The sequence below is a fragment of the Pelecanus crispus genome, chromosome 11 (genome assembly GCF_030463565.1).
Source record: "Pelecanus crispus isolate bPelCri1 chromosome 11, bPelCri1.pri, whole genome shotgun sequence".
NCBI lineage: Eukaryota > Metazoa > Chordata > Aves > Pelecaniformes > Pelecanidae > Pelecanus > Pelecanus crispus.
In genome coordinates, this window is record NC_134653.1 from 1437107 (window position 1) to 1456670 (window position 19564).

Here is a 19564-nt window from a genome sequence, read left to right on the forward strand (position 1 = left end):
TCATGACATGGAGGTGCTCGCAGAAGGGCTGCGGGGGGCCCGGCCCTCCCCGGGAGGCGAGGGGGTGCCGCCAGGCCCTGCCCTGCCCTCCGCCCCGGCAGCAGCGCTGGGTTTGGGCCGGTTGAGTTCCTTCGGGTGTCCCTGGTGACATTTTTGGGGCAGTCTCCCACGCTGGGTGCTGGCGTCGGTCGGTGTCGGCTCGCCGGCCAGCCTCGCCGTCGCAGTGGTGCGAGCGGTGCGAGCGGTGCGCGGGGAGGCTGCGAGGCAGGCAGGCCGCGAGAGCTGTGTTAACTCGGCACAAGCTCACAGAAACGCCAGCGGGGCCGTGAGCACTAATGGCACATGCGTGAGCAGTAATGGCACACGCATGAGCAGTAATGGCACACCTGTGAGCACTAATGGCACACACCTGAGCACTAATGGCACATGCGTGAGCAGTAATGGCACACCTGTGAGCACTAATGGCACATGCATGAGCGGTAATGGCACATGCGTGAGCAGTAATGGCACATGTGTGAGCACTAATGGCACACACGTGAGCAGTAATGGCACACCTGTGAGCAGTAATGGCACACGCGTGAGCAGTAATGGCACATGCGTGAGCAGTAACGGCACACCTGTGAGCGGTAATGGCACGCGTGAGCGGTAATGGCACACCTGTGAACAGTAATGGCACATGCGTGAGCAGTAATGGCACATGTGTGAGCACTAATGGCACACACGTGAGCAGTAATGGCACACCTGTGAGCACTAATGGCACATGTGTGAGCAGTAATGGCACACCTGTGAGCACTAATGGCACACCTGTGAGCACTAATGGCACACGCCTGAGCACTAATGGCACACGCGTGAGCAGTAATGGCACATGCGTGAGCACTAATGGCACATGTGTGAGCACTAATGGCACACGTGTGAGCAGTAATGGCACACGTGAGCACTAATGGCACACCTGTGAGCAGTAACGGCACAGCTGTGAGCACTAGTTGCACACCCGTCAGCACTAATTGCACGCGCATTGCTGCCCGCTGCACTGACGGAGGAAGCTAAACCGGCCCGGCCGAGCCAGCGAGGCACGGCTCGCCGCTGCGACAGCGGAGAGCAGGCGTTGGCGTTGGCCCTCCGCCCGGCGCTCGGCCCTCCAGGGTGGAGGAGCTGAACCAAAGGGGAAACGAGTGCTTGTAGCTGGTTATAGAGGCATAAATAGGAACAGAATCCGGACTTCCTGAATTCCAGGCAGCGCTCTGACCCCAAAGAGCGTAATTAAATATTTCAAATAAACAAGCAAACCTCTTCTGCCTAAGCTGCCTTCCTTAGCTCTTTGCGCCCATCTTCTTGTTGCCAGTTCAGGTCCGAGGGGGATGGTGCCGAGCGCTCGGCACCTTGCACAGCCAGGCCCCCATTAGAAATAAGGAAAGGATTAGGTCTGTCTTCTTAAATAAAGAAATAAAATTTAGAAAGCCTTAGGAATTACATTAACCCTCTGCTAATTATTATTATTATTATTTACACCGATTAAAATTAGTTGGGTGTCATCTGGAATCGAATAGCCAGCTGCTATGCGAAGTAGGCCCAGAGGAAGAGCCCAGCACATACACATAATAGCAAGTTGACGTTCAGGACGTGTTTCACCAGCGGTTTCTCCTCCAGGGAAGCCACGGGAAGCGGCTCGGGTTTAGCCGGCGCCGCGTTCTCGGCGTTCTCGTGTTTGCGCTCCATCCTGCAGAGCCACAGAAAGGCGGTCATCAGCTTCGAGTTCCCTTTGGCGTTAGTCGTACCTAAAAAGACAGTCAGTAGTGAGGTAGAAATCTCACCAACAAAACGCGTCCCAGGAATGTATCAGTGTGGTCCTGTACAAAGGGTTTTGATGCAAAAATGCACCAGCATTCTTTAAATGAATACGCTAGCTACGCTGAGGTGTAGGAAGCCCTTCAGTTAGCATCTTTTTGGGGCTGCCGTCCCAATTTCATTCTTCCCTGGAGCTCTGAGCTCAAGTTCTGCCATTCCCATCATTTAATAAACAGTAACAGTAGACCAAGCCCAAAAGCTCAGCTTGGTGCCCATCAGCTTCCTCTCGCACGTGCATGCTCTAGCCCATTTAGGGTTACTCCACGCCACACACGTGTAAATTGAATTCTCCCAGCTCTGGTGTGGGTTAGGGCACACACGACTAAATGCTGGGAAGACAGCGCTCATGCACAACAAACGTGAGACTTCCCAGCGGCTGGGAGAGCCGCACGGTAGTTCATTAACTTCCTGCTCTTTTCAACAGCTTTTTATAGATCAAAGGAATACTCAGCAAAAGCTGCAAAGTTACACAAACAGTGTCCCAAGCCTGGCACAAACAAGTGATGATAATCATCGCTGGAAAACGCAGAATGAGTTGCTATGCATGTTTGTACCTAATACCGACAAGTACAAGTTTTAAAAAATGTAAATCCTCCTTCACTGATCTGTCAAGAACTCCGCCCAGGGCTCTGGGTTCTCCCTGCTGCTAGAGTCGATCAGAAAACACCACTGAAAAACAGAAATGGAATTTCATGAAAATAATTGTGTTTTTCCTCCACCCTCCCCTTTTTCAACCAGTTCTCCTTGCGGCAGCTGCAAGCAGCACCAGTCCCTAGCGCAGCATAACAGGCATGGCTTTTGTATCCCATCCAGCTCCTTCTTGATTTCAAGCATATGTAATGCCATCGAGAGATGGAAAAGAAACTAAACCTCTGCTTAGGTAACACTGTCAGGTAAAAACCTTTTAGCATGCCCTGGAGTTACAGAAATCCAGAGGAAGTAGTTCTAACATTTCTTGTCTTCAAAGGCTTTACGTAATGCCTAGGGTTGTTAAGTGTAGGTAGTACTGAATACGACGTTGGAGCACTTACATTTATTATCATTTGAACTATTTTCAGAAGCAATGCTTATATCAATCTGGAGAGCTGGATGCTCAGCTTCACACACTCCTTTTGCAGCATCAGGGGAAGGGCTGACTGCTAGGTCTTTCTTGACTGGTAGATCCCCACGTGTGAACCAGGTAAGCCGACTTATCTGATGGCATGAAGAGTGGTGTTAAAGAAAACTGCTTTCATGGTTGTTTAAAGGACTACCTCAGCAGTAGAGCGGCCTGCAGAGAGAATACTTAGAGGGGCTGAAATCTGTTCTCCCGCTCTGTTGGAGCGGGTGAACAGCAAAGTGCTCAGCTGGTGACTACAGAAGGGATGGCTACCACCCGCGTGTTGGGTTTGGTTTTGTCTGGAACACGGTAGCTGTTTGTACAGCTACGCTCTCTGAAGGATGGCATTCTTCACTCCCTGTTACTGAGGAGGATACATTTCTGCACGGGACCGTCACTGGATGCAGACTGAGAGCGGGTCAGTGGAGGGAGCAAAAGAATGGAAATTGTGGCCAGGGAGGAACGATTCAAAGAACTGGGGTTGCTGAGAGAAGAGAAGACAGGTGGGAGATATGACAATTTTCTTCAAATATGTAAAAGACTCATTAAAGAGGAATGTCCTCAGTATCAACGATAGGGCAGACAGGAAGGGATGAGCACAACATGAAGCTGGAAAGATTCAGGTTGGAGATGAGGAAAAACTGCTACTGGGAGGGCAGGTGAGCTCTCGATTTGATCACACACCTGCCTGGGCATTCTCCCTCTCTGGGGACTCTTAAGAGTAAGTTCACCAGGTCTTTCAGAAATGTGTCGGGTTAGTCCTGTCTTGAAGCAAGAGGATGCGTTGGCTGTATGATTTCTGAAGGTCCCTCTGGCCCTCCTTTCTGCTATTAATGTTTTCCTGTAGCCTCGGCATATCTATTGAAAACAGTCAAACTGGCACAAACCTGTTCCAGAGGAGGTGTGCTCTCTGCCCTTGATTTCTCTTTTCTGCGAGTAAAAATGGTTCCTCACTAAATTAGTAAGAGAGTTGATAAAGATGACCCAGAAGCTGGAATTTCTTGGAAAATAGAGGGAAAAAGCTAATTTGTCATGGATTAAACACACGTTTGAAACTTAAGAACAGCTCTTTGTAGCATCTACTGTTGACCAGTTTCCAGGGCGGGACTCTGGATTTATGGGACCAAAATCTTAAATGGCAGCAGGGTGCTGGAGCAGAGGAGGGATTGCCGTTACAGGTTATCACAAGTGGGATCGTAAATAAAGAATGAATGGAAACGTCCATTTCCAGATTGTTTATCCCCACATTATTCCCATGGATGTAATGCAGGGCATCCTGGAAACCATTTACAAATAAGGAAAGAAATCTGAAGGGGTGACGCACCATTTCTTCCGAGGGGGGTTCTGTCAGCACGCTCACGACCAGCACGGTGAGCGTGGAGATGGCGGCCAGGACCATGGAGAAGTAGAGGTAGTGCATGTACTTCACCACGCCTGGGCGGAGGTCGGCCTCGCCGCACTGGGGCTCGGGGTAGATGAAGTCCAGCACCAGCCGAACGACGCCCAGCAGCAGCCCGACCACCAGGCCCCAGAACGCGCCCTAGGAAAGCAAGGGTATGCTTTACTGGAGCAAGCGGCGCGCATCCACCCGGGACCCAGGGCTGTACCCACGTTCTCAGGCTACAGGCTGGCCAGGCTTTCTCCTTGCTGGTTTTTTTTGGCAGGCTGCTTTTCCTCCCTCTTCTGCTCTTTGCTATCTAAATCTGCCAGTGCTGTTACAGTAGCCTGGTACCTCTCCTCTGTGGGGTCCGGTGGGTCATGAATTTTGGTATGGAGGGGAAGGATAACATCTTACGCCAGAATACTTTGAAGAGTGATTTTTGTATCCTCATGGTTGCCTTAACCCTGGGGGGCTGACAGCTGCTCTCCGCCTCACCAAAGCCTGGTTTGGGAAAACCTCACCCAGCACCAGTCTTTGTGGAGAAACTGGAGGTTTAGGACTCCTGATGCCTTTTGGTCTGGCTCCTCCACTCCCTGGGCTCACGGTGCCTTCTGTAGCCCCCCCGATGCAGATAACACAAGTCCATGCACTAAACAAGCTGATGGCTAACAAGCCCCTAACGGGCTTCAAGATTTGTGAAGGACACCCTGCAACAGAGCGATGCAGTCATCTCACTCCTTCTGAAATGCCAGTGGAGTCTCTGAACAACAGCAGGAATCGCTCCCTCCTGTGTTGGTGATGGTTGCCTGGGACGTGCCGAGGTCTGGGTGCATTCGTTCTCCCAAATACTACCAAGAGGCGGCAAAACTGCAGCCGGGGGGGTGGTTGGAACTGCAGGGCTCTCGTGAGGGCAGCGAGGCCGCAGAGGCGACTGCGCTGAGCACGGCGGAGTTGTTACCTTTTCATTCGCTCTTTTCCAGAAGCAACCCAGGATAAACACCATTGCCACGGGGGGCTGCAGGTAGGAGCTGATCGACTGGATGTAAATAAAGAGCTGCCCTCCCTGGCCAGCCTGTACCAGCGGGATCCACAGGATGGAGACCACAGTGAGCAGCAGCACAAAGACCCTGTGCAAGAAGATGCTACTGTTAGTTCAGACCGTTCTTTTCCCAGCTGCTCAGCTTGCAAGGCTCCGACAGATCTCCCGTAACGATGAGGCCTCCACTCCAGTCCTCCGCCAAGCCTGTGCAATATGAAGACACGACACCTGTATGGGGGCAGCAGGCTGCGAGGTGTGCCCGGATGTGTACCATATAATCTGCCTGTCCTCGTTCTCCCTACCTGCCAACGATCATGAGTTCCCACTCGGAGCAACGCGGGCGGAAGTGTTTCCAGAGGTCCATGGTGAAAATGGTGCTGGCACTATTGAAGATGGAAGTCAGGGAGGACATGAGGGCTGCTATCATCACTGACATCATCAGGCCCCTGAGTCCTGGAAAGAGAAGGAGAAGTACAGCCGCCCTGAGGAATCCCCAATAACCCCACTGGAGGATGTCCTCGAATTATTCTTTGAACTAGAACAGACTTTTCAAACTGGTTTTAGCCCCGATTTTAAAATGGCAGTGATAGGGAGGTGTTAACAGTTGATTCTCATTGTTAAACAACTGCGCTTTATCTCTTATCCCAGTTTGACTGAATTTGTCCTCTGGATACTGGATCATCACCCATCTCTCCTGTTGCATGCTGTCCCTCGCCACTGTATCACCAAGCCCAACGTAAACCCCACTGAAATTATAGTTGCAGGGTATTTTCCTCTCTGAACTTCTCTCACAGATGCCTTTTGGCCAGCGCGTACCCAGTGCCGGCACCGTTACCACGCTCCTTACCTACAGGCAGAAGTTCTATGACCAGCTTAGGATAAGCAATATCGGAACAGCCAGACGGGTTGCCACAGATTTTTCGGCAAATTTCCGCATCTGCACAAGCCACCAGATCTAAAATAAGCAAGGGGGAGTGAGAGGCGGTATTCCGTAGCCACAATAAACCAGTATATCTAAACAAGTTAGTCTACTGAATGCTTTAAACTGCTTCTAAGTGAAATACTGGATATTGGAAAGCTTGGAAAGCTTCCAGCAAGTAATGCAGGACCATCCCAGCACAGCGAGGTAAGGGCAGCACTGGGCTTCCCTGTTTTCCCTTTTTTTCCTTCCATGCAAAAGGTACTGCCAGTACAGGTGGCTGACCTGCTTTGAATGTCTAATTCTTCTCCAGGAATGTTACTCCCGTGAGGACTGAGGCTATCCGCCCACCTCTGGCACAGCTCCTCCCGGACAGGCACATCCCCACGCTCCCACCAATGTTCGAGGTGGTATGTTAGGATTTCTCTGAGTGCCTCAAACTTAAATTGCAGGAGGAGTAACGTGTTGGGTGCAGGAGGAGTAACGTGTTGGGTGCAGGAGGGGCCTGAGTGCATGGCCAAAACGCAGAGCAGCTGCAGGCAGCGAGCTCAGAACAGACCGGCACAACTGCGGTGAGAGCCCGTGACAGCCAACTGCTCCGGCGCATGGAGCAGCGCGTTGTGCAGTATGCGTCTGGGGTCTGCTGCAGGAGAATGCGCATTATCCCGCTTATAACTGGAAGAAAATGTCTTCATAATTTGGGCATTTCATGCATTGCAACCTTTTAACTTATTCGGTAAAGGCTGTTCCAGCTCCATAGGGTAGGCACAACCAGTAGTGATAAATAGGGGGAACAGATCTCTCCTTCAGCACTTACCTGGGAAGAGAATCCGGCTGATCATGCCCGGCATTACCATCATAAAGAGGGGCAAAATTTTCAAGTAGGAGGTCATCAAGGAGCCTCCTTTGGCGTGAGAGAGGTTTTTGGCAGCAAGGGACCTCTGAACAATGACCTAGAAATTAAGAAATGTGTTTGGTCTGCTGTCAGCAGAGAGGAGCTACCTCTAGATGATGTGATACCGATTGCAGTCACGTGTATACTTTGTCCTCCTCTAAACTATTGGAATCTTAGAAGGGTGAACACAGAGCTTGGCTGTAGCTTTATAATTCTTGCTTCAGATCCCGAGTACCTTACAGAAACGTAGACCTAAAAGGCACTGCTTGTGTCACCAAATCTGAGCCTTGCTTCTACGTATATTGTGCTGCATAATCTGTTCCTTAAACTAATCATACTTGGGCCTAGAATTTTATTTTCTTCTTCTTTTGTTGGCGACTTCCCTGACCCGATGGCTAAATCTGGCCAGTTCAGCAGCCCTGCTGTCAAAGCAGGACACAGTCTGACACAAGCAAAATGAGTTAAATGAAAGAGTACTGCGGGAACATCAGGAGGCTGCTTAGGGCTTCGGTCTTGCTGGCTCTGGTGGTGTCGCTAGGAGGGATGGGAATCGGAGCCCTGGCAAGTTGAAGAAGCGAGTTCACAGGTGGTTCACAAGAAGTGAAAGGCTTAAGTTAGGGAAAAAAATCATCTTTGTAGATTGGGATTAACTCATACGTACATTCTCACCCCTTTTTATGTTGAAATGATTCCCACAACTGAGCTGTGCATATCAAGTTTTGCAGCTTTAGGATTGAAAGCGTCAGATTTTACTCAATTCCCATCAGAAATGGTAAACCAGTCCAGGCTATGTTGCAAACCTTAGGTTTGTAATCAGATTCAAACAACCGGTAACATGTTTTTGAAACCGAACAAAGAAGTAAGCAGTAACCCACCTGATCTGTACACCAGTACCACAGGGACGGGATGGTCATTCCCACCAAAACTCCTGGCCAGGGAAGGTCAGAGTTAACAGGGTCTCGGAAAATGTGAAAAGCATCTTCTCTTGGCAAGCCGCAGCTACTGTTTTCCTTGCGGGTGCTGGGAATGGCGTCAAAGTATTTAGTCTGCAAACCTTCAAGACCGCCAACTTCAACAAAGCCTGAAATAGGTCATGAGAAGCAGTTATCACATCTTCCCGGGTCGGTACTCTGATTTTCAGTCTCTGCAGTTTGCTATGGGTGATCCTCCACAAGTATGCTTTAAAATCATCAGATGCTATTGACTCTAACATTGGGCTGGGGGATAGCGTAACGCTGAAACCGCTGGCTAGAGAAGGTGCGTCTTCATCTATAGTATTGCTTCAGAACGTCTTTCTTTAGAGATTTTTCCAGGAGCGCTCATGCATTTTTACCACATAAAGAGCTACCATAAGATTATTTGTACAAGCATATATCCCAACAGGAAAATACACAGAAAGCAGTTCCCAGAACATCAACTGAGCAATCAGTTGTAATGATCCCCGTTGGCTGTAGTGCTCGGTAAAGCTTCTATCATTGCTTCAGTAATAAAACCCCAGGGAAACACTCACTGAAGACCATGAGAGTCAGAGCCCCGATCAGCATGATGAGAGTTTGCAGAGCGTCTGTGTATATCACAGCTGCCAGGCCACCTAGGAGAGCAGAGAAGCAGCAAACTGTGGGAAACTGGGTTTGTTCTGTCGTGGCACCTCACTCTTTGCAAAAGTTTTTGGGAAGCAGCGTAAGCCGAGCCCCGTGCCTGGCAGGCCGGCTGCTCTGCCCGTGTTGGGGGGCAGTTCGGCCAATTCCTGTGCATGATACTTTGGCTGAAATTTCTCATGTTTTGAATCATAATGAGTCACCATTTTGTCACTAAAAAGCCAAAGCCCAGTATGAGTACTTCTACGGGAAATACATGGAAAAGCTCCAAAACAAAGCCCAAGCTGAATAAGGAGGAGAAGAAAAAAAAAGGGGGGGGGGGGGGATCTTTATGAGCAACATCACTAGGGGTGAGCACTGGGAAAGGAGCAACCTTTATTTGTTTGGGATTTGCTGCTTACTCCGTGCATGGCTTTTTTCCATTTGGCCACTCAGAAGCCCTGAAAGGGCACCCAAGATTGACACCGCTTTCCGCATTACACGGCTCATTGTTGTGTAAATCACTTACACCTCCAAAAAGTCCGGAGGAAAAATGTATTGTGCAAATGCCTCGAGCATCGCTTCTCATTAAAGCAGAACTGACACGCATCCATATCTGGTGCAGCCTTGTAAGGGATATTCATTTACTCTTACTTGGTCATTTTTTTCTGAACAGGCAAGTTATCAATTGCTTCCCCCCGCCCCCCGATTATCCATACTCATGGCAAAACCAGATTGTATGGGAAACGCGGGACTCCCGTCACGAGCACGAGGATGCACGGTGCATTGCGCGAACACGCTCAGCTCACTGAGCAGGACCTGGGGTACGATGTGAGACTCGGCCACGTACCCGCGACAGTGTAAACGGCTGTGATTGCCAGCAGGCCTGCCACAGCGATATAGAGGTCCCAGTGTAAGGCTTGCTGAATGAAGAGGGCCCCGGCGTACATATCGACCTAGAGAAAAAGACAGTTATCACAGTTGCAATGATATTACCGAGCCCCTCAAAGCTAGTAGTGCCAGGCAGCGTGAACATTCAGCTGACCAAGCCGCCTCCTTTAGTGGGAGCAGTCTGGTTTGTAACTGCTCGTGACTCCCCGGCTCCCTGCAGCGTCTTCTCCAGGCGGCACATCCCTCGGAGCCCCCGCTCCTGCCTCCTGCGCGTTAGGACCGGGCTCTGTTCACTGTTCAGTTTATTATTACTGGTCGTGGGGGCACAGGGAGGGCGATGATGGTGCTGTCCCGAGAGAGGGGGAGCATGCACAGCGCTCGGTGGAAAAGGCATTTGGGTGGGGTGAGCTCCTCTCTTCCCCGGAGCACCAGCGAGCTGGGTGGGAGAGCTGTGCTGCGGCGGGGACTGGAGCCCCTGCGGTGCAAACCTCCCCGGGTGCCTCGGCCTGCCGCCAGCCCCAGCACCGGTTTGCCATAGTGCGCATTCCTCCCTGCTGACACGGCGGCAGCGAGACAGTAAGGAAGAGTGTCCTCGGGGCTGGGATCCAGCCCGGCCCAACTAGCTCTGCAACCAGCTGAAAATGCTGCGTTTTAGGAGAGCTTTAGGACGGGCAAACTGCAGACCACAGAATGACAGACAGATGCAAAAGCATCCCGAATGCAGGAGTCATAGCATCAGAGATTTCCATCAAACGGTTAGTTCTTTCTAGAGGAAAACCTGAGCCTAGATCCTCGGTGCCACCTGAGCCCCGTGGCTAGCACCCATTTCAGAGGGGACGCAGGCAGGCGTGCATCAGACAGCGCGTCCCACTTTGGCCCCGTACGTACAGGAAAAACACCGGCAGGGACTCGTCTGATTTCACAGATTCACGCACTGCTGCACGGTTAATAAACAGCTAGCGAGGTGTTGCGCAAGGGTTGATTCAGTTATTTATTCAAAGCCCTACATCAAACAGGTGCAATAAATCGCGAAACTCTTTTCACCTAAACACATACCAACTCCTACGTTCTTATTCATCCTGAACACAACAGCGTTTGGTGTCTGCACAGGCAATAAATATGCAAAGGGGAGAAACTGGGTAAGCTGCCAGACATACAAACTCTAACAACAAATGCATCCACACTCACAACTCAACTTTTCAGTGAACTATTGCTCAGGACGTTGACACCTCCTACTGTGGCAAGCGTTCAGATCCTTAATGGGAAAAAAAAGAAGTTATTCTTTTTGTGTAGGTTCTCTAAACAGTCTACCTTCCTCAGGTATTCTGATAATATGCCCTTTTCTGCTAATGTAGGGAAGGGCCAGTAGTTGCATTTCTCAGCCTTGCTGGTGAGCACATGTTTCCAAAGTGAATTTAATTCAGTCTGTTTCCTTGGTTTTTTCTACTTACTGATATTTTGGTGAAGATATAGATGAACAAGTAGAGAATCGCCAGGAACATCTGAATTCTTTTGCCTCCAAAACGTTTCTGCAAGTATTCAGGCATGGTCGTAACCTACGCGAGAGACGTGCTGTCAGAGAAGGTGGTACGCCGTCACTCCTGCGACTTGCAGAGGGCTCACCCACGGAGCCGGCGTGGGCAGCTTGCACGGGTAGAAGACCAGAATGGCCCTGCCGGTTGTGCTGTGCTGGTATTTGGTTCTCAGCTGCCTACTTAGGCCAGCACAACAGCTTAGCAAGCACTGACTGTGCTGTAATGTCTGACATAAGGCTCACTATAAGCTGTGATACGGGGGCTCCGTCCATCTCCTTGGGAGATGGAGCAACTCTACTCCATTGCCCGTGGAGCGGTCTGACCCCCACACCCGAGCCCTCAGTGCTGTTCCCAGGCAGCGGCTCTCATCCCCATTCGCTCAGGCCACCGGAGCAGCCGGCTGCACCATGGCTCATGCCCTGCCTTCCAGAAGGAGCACAGGTAGAGCAGGAGATGGTTAAGCCCATGAGCCAAACGGGCGGTTTAAATACCAGCAAATCATGGACGGCCACAACACCCCGTCTACTTACTCCTGCTGCTATGTAAATTGGAAGGAATAGCCAGGCCAGCACCAAAACACAAAACATCCCCTGCAAAGCAAATGGAAAGGAAGGTCAGCGATGCCGGTCAAGGCTGTGGTCGGGTGGATCATGGGGACACGGGGACCGGGTTATCCCTCAGAGCCCTCAAACCCCCAGCAGCTGGTGGTGACTTCTAGCTCATGCAGCAGGAGCCTGAGACTTTTGAGCTGCCAGACCTAGACCCGTGTGTGGCAACATGGTGGTGCTGGAGTTGCCCCACGGGACAGAGACAGCTACAGAGCCGCCGCGCCACACTCACGTTCCACTCGTAGGCTGTTGCGGCAATTCCCGAGGCGGCTCCCGACCCAGCCAGGCCGATGAAGTGGCCGCTTCCAACGTTGCTGGCAAACAGGGATGCGCCCACCTGGAGAAAGACAGGAAATCGGATCTGGCACAAGGCGTTGGTCTCAGCCTGGTGATGGACAAAGGGGTAAACAGAGTAGTTCGGTGCTCCAGCGCACACACACGCCCCAGTGGATTCCCACCGTGGAGGTTACGCAGTGATGCTGTTCCCCCACTCATGACTATGGGAGACAGGAAATCATCGTCACCCTCTGCCACCTTCTTCTTTTGCCTACATGTTCAGTGGCTCTGGCACCTCTCCCCAGCTTCTTTCATCATTCGATGCCTATCACTCATTTGTGGGCATGTTTAGGACCATCCTGCTTCCCAAACAGTGTCTAGCGTCTCGCAGAGAAGCAGGGCAGAAGGTGGAGGTAACAAGTAGAAACGTCAGGTCGTCAGGTTCCTATGTTAGTACATACTGACTCACCAGGCCAGCCCACATGAAATACCCCACCTAGCAGACTGGCTCACCATAAAGCTGCGTCCGCGATGGGGACCACCCAGTTAAATCTGGAAATCTCCAGATCAAAGCGTGCCGAACCAGACAGGCTTTGCAAGCCGGCAGGCTGGCTCTCGCTGGGGTGCAGGGCTGTGGCAAGTGCCCTGCCGCTGCTCCACCTCCCCAGTCTCAAATATGAAAATAAAAGCCAGTATTGTAACTGGGTCTGTGCAAAACGTGGAAGACTTTTTTTTTTGCTTCCTGTTTGGAGAAAGACGTTCCACTTGGACAAAATGCTTTTCAGTCTCGCTGTAGCCTAGGGGCACAAGCAGCGTAAGGATAAAGGTACTTACGGGCCACCAAACCATCTGTCCTCCAGCTAGAAAGTAGCCTTTTACAGTGCTGCGCTGCGTCTTCCACATGGACTGGGAAAGCAGAAAAGCAAAACACCGGTTTCAGCAGTCATTTCGGGTGCTGCTCAGAGCATCACCAAGCAATTTCCCCAGCAGGAGACTCTGTACTGTCATCAGATGAAAGCAAAGGGTTTCTTGAAGGACCTGCAGTTGCTGCTGGGAAATTCTGGGGGACAAGAGAGCAGCAGACGAGGGAGGGGGCTGGCCAATGCTGTACACCACGCGCAAAGTTTTCTATCATCTCAGCATCCTGATTAAATGTTTTCTGTGATAAGCAAACTACATCACTCCATATCCATGAGGAAGAGAAGCAGTTTTGGACAAGAACTGCGGACATCCCTAGTTATTAGGCGCAGCCAGGAGAAATGCGCATTGACTCCTGTTCTTCAGAGATTTCAGATAGTTTCATTGAATACCATGAGAGTTATGCAGCACATTTGAAGGGAGCAACTATTAATCTCTGCCTTATGACAGCCAGATTGTGCTTGTGCTATTACAAAAGGCACGCCAAAAGGATGTCCTTCTGCCTTAATTATATAGGAACGGTATTTTTAATTTACGGAATCTGCTGTCGAGACCACCGCAGACAAGCACAGGTGATTTATAGGACAGCAATTCCTTCCTGGATGAACAAAACATTATTATTAGCAATACTTTGTACTTAGACGACCTCTTCCTTAACAAGGGTTCTCAAAACACTAGAGCTGACCAGCTCTCCTCCGGAGCAGTGAGGACACTTCCCCAGGCTGAAGTGAGGAAAAGGAACTGTAAACTCTGTCTTTCCGCTTGTTCACTTGAATCCAGTGAAGCGCAGCCCGATTCCAGCCAAAGTAAAATAATTTGAGGCCCAAACAGCCATGTTTTTCACTATAACAAGGCACATACAAAAGCTTTTACCGCTCTCTGCTTACCCACAGCCCAACCGCGAGGACAAACACGAAGTACAGCACAAGAACAGCAATGTCTATGGACTCCAGCGTCTTCTGGGGAAACACATCCCACGGCGGGGTCACAGAGGATGATGGAGTGCTGCTGGTGGTCTCCATGCTTTCTTATGCAGGCCGAGTGCTCCTTTGCCTTGATGCATATATCTGCTAAAAAATGAGTTACATGGTTAGGGGAGGATGCGGCAGCCCCGTGAAGGTGTTGGCCGTTTCTGGAATAATTCAGGGGTTATCGGCTCTGTGGCTGTGGCTGTGGTGCTGCTCGTGCCGGAGCTGTGGAGAAGGCTCTTGTCCCTGGCATTTGCCTTCATTCGTGACTCCCCTTCCGTGAGGTGGAGATGCTGCCAGCAGGCAGGCCAGCTGCGGGTTGGTCGGACTGCCTTTGCCGTGGATAATTGTCTAACCAGTGGAGAAAGGGGCACATTAGAGTGGAGGCGTAAGCAGCTGAAATAGCCGGAGGAAAGGACGTGGCACAACTGGGGATGACAGCCGGCGGGTCCCGGTGCGGCAGCACTGCGGGACTGGCCTTGGTGAGAAGCTGCTGCCAGAAACGTGCCCGTGATGCGAAGACACGGGCACTGCTCCAGCGGCGGTGGCATTTCCCTCCTTGGCCACAGCGAGAGCTCGAGCCCCGGTGCAGAGAGCGCTTGGGTCTCCTCCTGAGCGCGGCTGACTTCCCTCATCAGCAATGGAGGCCGGCAGCGTGTCGGCGAGCAGAGGGATGGACGTACCCTCTGCCACACCGGAGAGGGACGCAGCAGCAGGGATGAGCAGCAAGTGCCACCGGTAGACGGTGCAGCGGTGTGGGACCGGCACGAAGCGGCGGAAGAGCCGGTGCCGGAGCTGGGGGTCCCTCCTGCACACCGGCCCGCAGAGGCATTTCCTGCGGGTGAAATGCTCATGTGCTTCCCACAGGAAGAAAAACTCATTTTCTTGTCCAGAAATGCCTGCTGAGGAGACGGGGCACCACTGAGGGACCCCTGCAAGGGCTCTCTGGAGCCCTCCGGAGCACCCTGTGGTGCCAGGCTGCTGCCCTTTGGCAGAAGGGACAGGATAAAGTCCACGCAAGGAGGTTGGTCGGGTATTTGAATTAACGCAGTTCCTCCTTGTTTCCTCCTCCTTCCCTCACCCCGGCTCGGCCCCGCTTTGAGAGCAGGACAGGAGGCGAGCGGCAGCCCCTCGGAGAGCCCCTGGCTCGGCAGTGGCTGCTGTCGGTCACCGGGATCCCCGGGCCCAGCACCTCCCTGTCGCGCTCCAGCCACGGAGCAGGTTTGGGATTATTTCTCTCACCCTGCTGAGCCGAGGAAATGGTTCCTCCAAAGAGGGGCAGAGCCGGCACTCCCTGGCCGTGGCGTGGCCTCGCAGCCGGCTCAGCGCTGGGTCCAGCCCCGGCGTTGCCGGCTGCCTGCCCGTCCTTGTCCTCCTGCCTACGTGGCTGGCCAAGTCCTTTGGCCTCTCTCGCACTTGTAAGGAGACACTTATAAGCTCCCCCCCTGCCAAAAAGCTGAAGAAGGTGGGGCGAAGGGTGGCCTGCACCAGCCCGGGGCTCCCGGCGTGGACGGTCGGACAACAAGCAGTCGAACAAGTTCTTCCTCTGAACGCCTGGCGCGCAGCAAAGCACAGACCGAAACAGCCGCCCCGTCCCTCGGTCGCGTGTTTCACAACCTCCGCCGGCTTCACCGCTTTGTCGATGCGTCGAACTGCAGCGGGAACCTTCCCTAAACTCGCCGGTGGCCTGAAGGCTCGCCTGCAGCGCGACCGGCTGCTCTCGTGCACCTAATGCCCAGGTGCGTGACCAAAGCAGGGAGGGAACGGAGTCCCACGTGCAGCGGTGACGGATGCAGCGATTTCTCCTGCTGGGCACTGTTCAGGAGGACGAACCCTGCTCTGTGTCCCCGCTACACCCAGGCCTGCAGCACCGGCTCTGCCTGGAGCAGTGCTGCTGGGCTCGTGCATTTACAAAAAGGTTGGGCAATGAATAAGTTTTCCGGTGGCAGATGGCATCCCATCACCCGCGTTCCACAGCTGGGGTGTCGTATCCTGAGACATCGGCAGCCTCCAGCACAAGAGCCAAAGATGGTGCAGAGCCATGTTCTGGTTGAGCGGCCGCGTCGGGCTGGGACCGGGGACTTGCAGCACCTTGGCAGAGCCTTTTCTGTGCCTTACAAAGCCCCCGGATCCCACTGAATCCCTTGGGAGCTTCTGCCTTGCAAGGATGCAATGGTGATCAGAAGATCAGTGCTATCTTACCTCTTTAAGAGGCAATGTGTCTTGGCCATTGCCGAGTTTTTACTGGCACGCTTAACCTCTGACTAGGAAAAGAAAAACAAGGTTTGGTATGCCAGCCTTGGGAAGTTGCTAACCCCGCTCTAACACCTCCTACTTTCTCTTTCGCAGCTCTGATGTTCCTGTTCATTTTCATGCCGAGACGCTCCCCGTACCGGGGCCCGCGGGCGGGTGGCTAGCGCCGGCGGCACGGGCAGTGCCACGGGCTCCCCACGCTCAGTCTCACACGGGACTCGGCCACGCATGCAGGAAGGCGTTGCGTCTTTCCCTCCGAAATGCGCGCGGACCTGGGGCAGAGCTCTGCAGGCATTTGCCGTGCCCGTAAGGAAACGCAGAATACACTCCGGGGGAAATTCCCGGAGCTGAATAACCGGTGCCTGGTTAAAGCTCCTCTTGCGGCTCCCCGAGCTGGCAGGGAGGCTGGGCGTTAGGAAAAATGCAGTAGACCCGGTTGCTCTGATTTCAGAGCCTAACTCTGCCATGGCCCAGTGGAAATTTTGCCTGTTTTGTGAATTCAGCTCACAGCCCCGTCTCCCTCGGTTCCTGGCACGGGCGGCCGCGCTTTCCTCGCCAGAGATTGTGAGGAGGGAACATCCGTGGCATTGAAATGAAGCCGCTGAAGCCAGCCCTTTATCAATGGTCCCGGGAGAGACGCAGCCCACGTGGGTCTCGAGTAACCCGTCGGGACTGTATCGCTCTAAATGCCTCCGCAACGGGATCTTTTTAAAGCATTCCCAGGTCCGTCCACCTTCTAAAGACACCACCGCTCGCCGGGGCTGGACCGCAGCCCAGCGGCAGCCCCAAACCCACGCGTCAACCGGAGCTCCCCGACTCGAGGTAGAAGCTGAAAGGGAACTTACTGCGCTCAGCTGGGTCTCATTCTGTTCCCTGCGCCGGGCACCACCGAGCCTCTGCCAACTGACAGGCAGCTTAAATATTGCCAGAGAATCGGGATTTGCCAGCGGAGCTGTTAACGGTGTCACAAGGAATGAGAAGGAATATTTATAGTCAAAGTTAAACTAATTGCCCGAAGTTACTCTTTCGGTCTCCCGTGGCTCTGGTGAGGAGCGTATTATTTTCACTATCAGGGCTCACGGGTCAAACTCCACGGAGTGCCATTCTCTTAAGCAATCTGCGCAGCTAGAGGGACAAGTAACAATAAAAAAAATCCGTGCTGATGTCCTCTCAAGCTGACAGCCCGCGTCACAGGGGGGAGCTGGCGGCTCTGTCGCTGAGTTTACGCCTAAGCCTTACAAACAGCAGAGTTCATCCGTGGGGTGAGGGTCATAACTCATTTCGGAGTCTGTAGGTTAGTCCCAGAATCGGGTCCCCTTCTGGGAGCAGGCTGGAGGTTTTGGCTTCAGCATCATCCGTCTGAAAAACCTGATAAACACTTACGGACAGATTGCACGCGGAGAATGATGCTGAAGAGGGACCTCCCAGCACAGCGCGAGAGCGTGGCAGGAGGCGGCTCGTACATCCCTGAAATCGGGGTGCACGGAGCCCGGGCAGCACCACCAAGCAGCCCCGTGTCGAGCGCCGCACGCACTGGCTGGGAGGGCAGACCAGGCGCGGGCACTGTCCTTACACAAGCCTAATCCATGTCCCGACAGTGGAGTTATCAACCCGAATTTTACTGTGTGTGATCCCCTCAGGGCATGTTTTACGGGCCGGTCCTCAGCTCTGCTGCGACGCCTGGGTGCAAGTCTCAGCCAAAGCGGGGCAGCCCCCGGGGAAGGCCGTTCCCGCGTCGCCGGCCGGGTGTGAGCAGCATCTCTTAGCGCAGGTGCTGCTCTTGTCTCGCACTGGTCATTGAATGTTGCAGCTAACTGCGCTGCTTTTACCAAAGGTTTTGTGCAACTTACCCCTTCTCGACAATCTCAGCTGCTAGAAACAGAAATTCAGCTCTCGCCCTCACTTTTGAGTTTTCTAGCTTGACAATGGAGGCAAGTTTTTAAAAAAAAGAGGCACCCCAAAGTCTAAGAAACCATAAAGCAAAGTAGGAGAAGACTAGTATCTGTATTTTATCTCATTGTTTCACGCTCGGCTCACAATTCTTGTGGGCATAACTAAAGGTCTTTGAATCTTGCGATTGGAGATGCTTTAATTTGGTCCGACAGAATTTGGAAAACCCAGATTTTCCTAAATTGTGTTACGACAGTGCAGATCCTCAAGGGCTTCCAATCCAACATCCAGGTGCCTTGTGCTACCTCCCAGTCTATGCCACTTTTTTCTGACTTCCAGCCCTTCCAGTCTGAAGCTGAAACTTCTGTTTGCCTCTTTGGCATCTTTCATGGCACCTGGGAAATACTTACGGATAGTGGCCCTTCAAACCACTATCAAGATACTTAGAGGGAGGGCTCGTATCTGGTTCCAGTTTGGCTTGGAGATTCCAGCCTGGTACTATTTTTTATCCCAGCCAGCCCACCAACAGGAGCTGTGATCTGGTCCTTACCATGACTTTACTAAAAGCTGCTCGTTTTCTTTTTGGCGTGCCCCCCCCTCCCCCGCCCCATTTCTTGCAGGAGTGAAAATCCTTAAATAATCCTAAATTTGGAATGTAACCTGGGATTTCCACGGTGACTGTTTCCCTGTCTCTGGCAGAGGATGGAAGTGGCACCCCATGGGGCAGGAGCCACGCCACGGCCGCATTCCCGTGCCGCTGCCTGAGTTATTATTTCCTTTCCAAGGACAGGCTTTCCCGTGAAGACAATCCCATGATCGCGGCTGACGCAGGCGTTCTGTTAAGACTGGGCTCTACAAGCCTAAAAGGCGAGCGCCCAGCCAGTGCGCCGATGCTGGGCAAAAATTACCTCATGTCTGCAGTTATCAAGAAAGAGCAAAGCCAGTGTGCGTGGTGAATGATGCCGACTCTCATATGTACCATGCTGCAAAGGAGGCTCCGGGGCATTTTTGTGGCCATTTATGGGAGGTTTGACAGCCGCGCTGGGCAGCCCGAGATCCCCGGGGCTGCAAAAGAGCCAGGCTTGATCGGCCAGGAGGGCTGGAGAAACATCAGGAGGGCTTCGAGCACTTTAAATAACATGTGCCCAGCAAGGGACTTCTGCCCGTAACATTTTTGTTAACTCTGTTCAGAGCCGTTTTGCATTTGCCGGTGCCATGGCCTCCACGGAGGAGCCAGTGATTGAGCAGGCTGCTGTAAACAAGCTAAACTACAACCAGGAAATCTGATATGAAACCGGTCCCTATCTATCTGCTGTTAGTGTAAAGGGAGATAAATTGCTCCAGGGACGTAAACTCAACCTCAGCCAAGAATTCCTTTTCAGAGGGAAACAATTCACCGGCTCGTACACTCACTAAATGTTTTCTTCTGAAGGCTGCAGAAAAAATCCATACTATTTTAAGAATTTCTTG

The 19564-nt window shown here is 52.4% G+C and overlaps 1 protein-coding gene across 1 annotated transcript; it reads right to left on the bottom strand.

The window, feature by feature from the left end:
• Positions 1–1554: 1554 nt before the first annotated feature.
• SLC5A11 (solute carrier family 5 member 11) lies at positions 1555–14023 on the bottom strand. The gene is made up of 15 exons (XM_009492728.2): positions 13871–14023; positions 12900–12971; positions 12022–12126; positions 11712–11771; positions 11098–11202; positions 9606–9711; positions 8689–8769; positions 8054–8259; positions 7101–7236; positions 6212–6319; positions 5667–5817; positions 5284–5452; positions 4269–4484; positions 2877–3039; positions 1555–1775 (listed from the first exon to the last, which is right to left on the bottom strand). The coding sequence occupies exons 1-15, from the start codon at positions 14003–14005 to the stop codon at positions 1555–1557; spliced, it is 2034 nt and encodes a 677-aa protein (XP_009491003.2). The 5' UTR covers positions 14006–14023.
• Positions 14024–19564: the final 5541 nt, after the last annotated feature.